Source organism: Ornithorhynchus anatinus, chromosome 20 (genome assembly GCF_004115215.2).
Source record: "Ornithorhynchus anatinus isolate Pmale09 chromosome 20, mOrnAna1.pri.v4, whole genome shotgun sequence".
Classification (NCBI taxonomy): domain Eukaryota; kingdom Metazoa; phylum Chordata; class Mammalia; order Monotremata; family Ornithorhynchidae; genus Ornithorhynchus; species Ornithorhynchus anatinus.
In genome coordinates, this window is record NC_041747.1 from 29,541,536 (window position 1) to 29,548,055 (window position 6,520).

General features: G+C 64.5%; 1 protein-coding gene across 1 annotated transcript; it reads left to right on the forward strand.

Moving 5' to 3' along the window:
• The first annotated feature begins 520 nt into the window (after positions 1-520).
• On the forward strand, positions 521-6,520 carry CLNS1A (chloride nucleotide-sensitive channel 1A). The gene is made up of 7 exons (XM_029047919.2): positions 521-708; positions 3,344-3,480; positions 5,107-5,223; positions 5,328-5,438; positions 5,530-5,706; positions 5,919-6,012; positions 6,369-6,520. The coding sequence occupies exons 1-6, from the start codon at positions 584-586 to the stop codon at positions 5,984-5,986; spliced, it is 735 nt and encodes a 244-aa protein (XP_028903752.1). The 5' UTR covers positions 521-583; the 3' UTR covers positions 5,987-6,012; positions 6,369-6,520.

The following is a 6,520-nucleotide window of genomic DNA, read 5'->3' on the forward strand; positions in this document are numbered from 1 at the left end:
ACAGATACCAACATTATTATTATTATTAAAACGGGGATTAACTGGGAGCCTCGTGTGGGACCACCCGATTCCCTGTGTCTCCCCCAGCGCTTAGAACAGTGCCGGACACCTAGTAAGCGCTTAACAAACACCAACATTATTATTATTATTAAAACGGGGATTAACCGGGAGCCTCCCGTGGGCCCACCTGATTCCCCTGGGTCTCCCCCAGCGCTTAGAACAGTGCCGGGCACCTAGTAAGCGCTTAACGAACCACCAACGTTATTTTTCTTCACAGATAGGAGCGTTAGGCTGGTGATGGGGGGGGGGGGAGGGGGATGAGGTGGCGGCCGCACCACCGAGTTGGCCTTCCTAGAGCGCCCCCCCGCGTCCCGCCCCTTCCGGGCGGGCCGCACCATCGAGTTGGGCTTCCTAGAGCGGCTCCCCCCCTGGGGCCGGAGGCCGGAAGGGACCGCGGCGCCGGGTTCACTTCCGGGGCGGAGGCCGCGCGCAGGCGCGGGAGGCCGGGGCCGCCCCTGGCCCTGGCCCTGCCCCTCCCCCTCCCGCTGCCTCCCGCTGCCTCCCGCTCCTCCGAGCGCTCGGCATGAGCTTCCTCAAGCGCTTCCCGGCCCCGGGCGCCGGCGAAGGGCTGCGGCGGCAGCAGCCGCACACGGAGGCCCTGCTGGACGGGCGGGCCCTGGGCACCGGCACCCTCTACATCGCCGACAGGTACTCTGTGCTGAGCGCCCTGCCCCGGGGGCTGGGGAATGACGCTGCCAGCTGGCGAGCGCTTCCTAGGGGCCGAGCACTGTGCTAAGCGCCGGGGGAGACCCAGGGTCCTCAGCTGGGCCCACGTGGGGCTCCCGGGCTTCATCCCCATTCTGCAGAGGAGGGAACTGAGGCCCAGTGATGTTGGTATTGGTTAAGCGCTTACGACGTGCAGAGCAATGATAATGTTGGCATTTGTTAAGCGCTGACTAGGTGCAAAGCACTGTGCTGAGCGCCGGGGGAGACCCAGGGTCCTCAGCTGGCCCCACGTGGGGCTCCCGGGCTTCATCCCCATTTTGCAGAGGAGGGAACTGAGGCCCAGTGAAGTTAAGAATAGTAATGATGTTGGTATTTATTAAGCGCTTACGACGTGCAGAGCAATAATAATGTTGGCATTTGTTAAGCGCTTACTAGGTGCAAAGCACTGTGCTGAGCGCTAGGGGAGACCCAGGGTCATCAGGTGGCCCCACGTGGGGCTCCCGGGCTTCATCCCCATTTTGCAGAGGAGGGAACTGAGGCCCAGAGAAGCTAAGAATAACAATGATGTTGGTATTGGTTAAGCGCTTACGACGTGCAGAGCACTGTGCTAAGCGCTGGGGGAGAGACAGGGTCCTCAGCTGGGCCCACGTGGGGCTCCCAGGCTTCATCCCCATTCTGCAGAGGAGGGAACTGAGGCCCAGAGAAGCTAAGAATAATAGTGATGTTGGTATTGGTTCAGCGCTTCCTAGGTGCAGAGCACTGTGCTAAGCGCTGGGGAAGCTACAGGGTCATCGGGTTGTCCCACGTGAGGCTCCCAGGCTTCATCCCCATTTTGCAGAGGAGGGAACTGAGGCCCAGGGAAGTTAAGAATAATAATGATGTTGGTATTCATTAAGCGCTTAGGACGTGCAGAGCAATAATAATAATAATGTTGGTATTGGTTAAGCGCGTACTAGGTGCAAAGCACTGTGCTAAGCGCTGGGGGAGACCCAGGGTCATCAGGTGGTCCCACGGGAGGCTCCCAGGCTTCATCCCCATTTTGCAGAGGAGGGAACTGAGGCCCAGAGAAGCTCAGAATAACAATGATGTTGGTATTGGTTAAGTGCTTTCGACGTGCAGAGCACTGTGCTAAGCGCCGGGGGAGACACGGGAATCGGGTTGTCCCACGTGGGGCTCCCAGGCTTCATCCCCATTTTGCAGAGGAGGGAACTGAGGCCCAGAAAAGTTAAGAATAATAACGACGTTGGTATTCGTTAAGCGCTTGCTCTGTGCAGAGCACTGCTCTAAGCGCTGGGGAAGCTACAGGGTCATTAAGTTGTCCCACGTGAGGCTCCCAGTCTTCATCCCCATTTGACAGAGGAGGAGACTGAGGCCCAGAGAAGTCAGGCGACTTGCCCAAGGCCACACGGCGGAGCCGGGATTAGAACCCACCTCCTCCGACTCCCGAGCCCGGGCTGCCGTAGACCGTGAGCTCGTTGCCGGCCGGGCGCCCGTCTGCCAACCCTGTCGGTCGGGACTCCCCCGAGTGCTCAGCGTAGCGCTCTGCACGTGGTAGACGCTCGGGGGATCCTGCCGATGGATGGCCGGCTGCGGATTGGAAAATTACAGTGCAGCGGACTGGGTAGCCGGGATTCTCACCCAAGACTTTGTAGTCAACGGCGGGGACGGGTATTAAAGTAGATGAGGAAATCGGGGAGCCAGAGTTGAGTTCCGGAGAAATCGAGCGACGGTTTTGAGTGCTTACAGCGTGCGGAGCGCCCTACGAAGCCCGCGGGGGGACTTGTCAGCCGCGTGACCTCGGGCAGGTCGCTTCTCTGTGCCTCAGTTTCCTCATCTGTAAAATGGGGGTGAAGAAGTGAGCCCCACGGGGGACCGCCTGATCTCCTCCTATCTGCCCCAGCGCCTGGCACCTAGTAAGCGCTCGGATACCGACGTCGTCATTACCGACGGTGATTCCCCGGCACTTACTGTGCGCGGAGCGCTGTGCCGGGCACCTGACAGTCGAGCAGAGTGGGGAGACCCGATCCCGGCCCTCAGCGAGTTTTACAGTTTAGAGGGGGAGACGTGCAGTGAAGTCGATTACGGCCTAAGTACCGCGTGGAAGGCTTCCTGGACGGTTGGTGATTTTTTTAGTAGGAGTTTGAAGATGAGGAGAGCGGTGGACTGTTGGATACGTTCGCTTCTCTGGGCCTCGGTGACCTCATCTGCAAAACGGGGCCCAAGACTGAGCCCCCAGCGGGACAACCTATTGACCTGGCATCCACCTCAGCGCTTAGAACGGTGCTCTGCACATAGGAAGCGCTCAACGCGTCCCAACATTGTGATGAACAAATGCCATTATCATCCTCACTGCAGTGAGGGCGCTTAAATTGGGAGCCCCAAGGGGGAGGGGGCGGTGACTACGCCAGCGGCCCGAAGCGCGGAGGGAGTGATTTTTATCCTCTAGACTGTAAGCTGGCCGCGGGCAAGGAGCCCGTCGGCCCGGCTCTCGTCGTATTGATCCCCCGCGTGCGGGAAATGCCGGCCAGAGGCCGTGGATGAGGGCTGGGGGGGCGATCGTCGGCAGCGACGGGGGCGGCCCGGGTCTCGGCGGTGACGTCCGGCCCCCCGGTTTCAGCCGCCTGTCGTGGCTGGACGGCTCGGGCCTGGGCTTCTCCCTGGAGTACCCCTCCATCAGCCTGCACGCCGTCTCCCGGGACCTCAACGCCTTCCCCAGGGAGCACCTCTACGTCATGGTCAACGCCAAGTTCACGGGTAGGCCCCGCGGCCCCGGGGGGCGGAGGGGAGACCCCCGGAGAGGCGGCTGCCCCGGCCCGAGGCCCCGGGGGCGTGCCCGGACGTGTCCGGGAGCCGGGTCCGTTCTGAATTCTTTCCAGGGGTATTTCATTCAAATTGAGGGAGCGTTTCCCTCCAGTGCAACACTGAAGCGGACACGCTCCCCGCCCAGAGTGAGCTTACGGTCTGGGGGAGGGGGGAGGCGGACGTAAACGTAAATAAATAAGTTACAGATTCGTACAGAAGTGGGGGGGGGGGATGGACGACAGGGCGACGCAGAAGGGAGCGGGAGAGGGGGGATTTAGGGAAGGCCTCTCGGAGGAGACGTGCCCCCGGTTAGGCTTTGAAGAGGGGGAGAGTCACCGTCGGATCCGAGGGAGGGCGTTCCGGGCCGGAAACGGGACGTGGGCGGGGGGCCCGTGGCGAGAGAGTCTGCGTTGTATGTTCGCCAAGCGCTCAGTCCAGCGCCCCGCACGCGGTCAGGCGCTCAGTAAACACGACCGAATAGACGAACGGGCGAGACGGAGGCACGGTGAGGCGGTTAGCGTCAGAGGAGCGGAGCGTGCGGGCCGGGTCGCGGCAGGAGAGCGGCGAGGGGGATGGACGGCTCGAAAGCCGACGGCGACGAGTTTCCGGTCGCGACCGCCGGAGTCTCTTCGAGGAGGGGGGGAGACGCGTCCCCGGTTATTTGGGGAGAAAGACGGGAGGCCGACGCGGCCGTCCGCGCGGGAGAGGACGAGCGGCCGCGCCGGTGTGGTGGCGGTTCGGATGGAGAGGAGGGGCCGGGCGTTAAGCAGTCACTGCGCGCGAGGCGCTCCGCCCGCTGCTGTTGGACGCGGCCTGGGGGATCGCGGTCTTGATCCCCGTTTTACGGGTGGGGCGACCCGAGGCCGGATTGGAACCCCGGTCCCCTTCGGCAGCGGACCGGGAGGGCGGCCCCGGCGGTCCTGACCGGGAAATCTCCCGCCCCCCCGTCTTTTCGTGGCTTTAATTTAAGGGCTTACTACGTGGCAGGCACCGTAGTGAGCTCCGGGGTCCACCTGAGAGAGGTGGCGTGGCCACGAAGGCCGTGGGTTCGGATCCCGGCTCCGCCACCTGCCTGCCGGGCGACCTCCGGGCCAGACGCCTCACTCCTCCGGGCCTCGGCGGCCTCCTCTGGAAAACGGGGGCGGGTCCAACTCGACTCGCCGGGATCCACCGCGGCGCTGGGCACGGCGCTCGGCACCCGGTTCACGCTTAACGCGTACCAGGCTGGACGTCCGGTGAGCTCACGGGGGCGGGGATCGTCTCTCTTTATCGGCCTCCCGTACTTTCCCGAGCGCTTAGCACAGTGCCCCGCAGTAAGCGCTCAGTAAATACGATGGAATGTATCTGATCTCGGGCGAGTCGGTCGACCTCCGTGCCGCGACCACCTCATCTGTGGGGATTAAGACTCCGAGCCCCCACGGGGGACGGGGACCGGGTCCGACCCGATCGCCTCGGGTCCGCCGCGGCGGGGGGTTTGAAGCCGAGCCCTCGCCGGGAGGCGGGCGGCGCCGCTCTGGTCCGGAGAGGCCCCCCCCGGAGCCCCGCCTGCTGCCACAGGACCCCCCCCGCCCTCCGCAGAGGACGAGGCGAAGGAGACGCCCGTGGCCGAGGGCGACGGCCGGGACCAGAGCGACGAGGACGAGGAGGCGGAGCCCATCGCGGAGTTCCGGTTCGTGCCCGGCGACAGATCTGCACGTGAGTGGCGGCCCCGGCCCGGGGGGGGGCGGGGGTGGTTTCGGCTCAGTAGTCGGGGGCCGGCCGGACCGTCAGGTCCCTGCCTTCTGCTTCTCTGGATGCAGTGGAAGCCATGTTTTCGGCCATGTGCGAGTGCCAGGCCTTGCACCCGGACCCCGAGGACGACGACTCGGACGACGACTACGAGGGAGGCGAGTACGACGTGGAGGCCCACGGTAGGGGAGCCCGGCCCCGCCACGGGTGTCTCTCCCGCTCCCTCGTTCCCTCCCTGCGCCCCGCACCCAGGCTCTCCCTTTCCCTTGGCAGAGCGGGGGGGCCAGGGCGACCTCCCCACCTTCTACACGTACGAGGAAGGCCTGTCCCAGCTGACGGCGGAAGGCCAGGCCACGCTGGAGAGGCTGGAGGGGATGCTGGCCCAGTCGGAGGGCAGCCGTTACCACATGGCGGGGGTCCGCACCGACGACTCCTCCAGGGATTTTGAGGGTGAGGACCCCCCCCCCCCCGTCCCCCCCCGCACGCGCACCCGACCTCCTCCCCCCTCTCGTCCCGACTCCGGTCCCGGCCCGCGGCGGGAGAGGCCTCCACGGGGGGACGTCTCCAGGCGAGCTGGGGGAGGGCGGTCGAGAAAGGGAAGCGCCGGCCCGCTTCCCGCCGTGGCGGCGCCGGCTCTCCCTCAGCCCGTCCCTCTCTCTCAGATGGGATGGAGGTGGACCCCCCGCCGGCCGTGGCGGGGCAGTTCGAAGACGCCGACGTCGACCACTGAAGAGGGCGGTCCGGGCCTCCGCCTCGGTGAGCTCCCCCTCGTCTCCCGCCGCTGGGAAGGGGCTTGGCCTCCGGCTAAACGGGAAGAAGGGAGGGGAATCCTCCAGTGCAAGTCCCGCGTGCGTCCCGCTTAAGGTGGTCACTCCGAGAAGACTGAGGTGCGGGCTGCAGGTGCGGGGAGAACCTGGGTGGGCTCTTAACCCCCCCAAAAGACAATACCTGAGGGAAGTCGGGCTCCTCCTGGTCGCCGCTTCCTCTGTCAGAGTAGCCCAGGCTCTTCAGGTGGCCCCCCCCCCCCCCCCCCCACTAACGAGGGCCTTTGGGCCGTGACGGGTGATGACCGTGTCGGGGGTCCCGTCTCCCCCGACCCTCTTGTCTTCCAGATGCCACTCGGGACCGGGCCGTGGGGTGAGGGCCGGGCCCCCTCCTCTTGTCTGTAAATGCTTTTTATACGTGTGCGAGTCTTCCGCGGCCTTGGGGGAGCGTTTCCCTTTTTTTTTTTTTTTTTTTTAAATAAACGGTTCCCTGCAGCTGG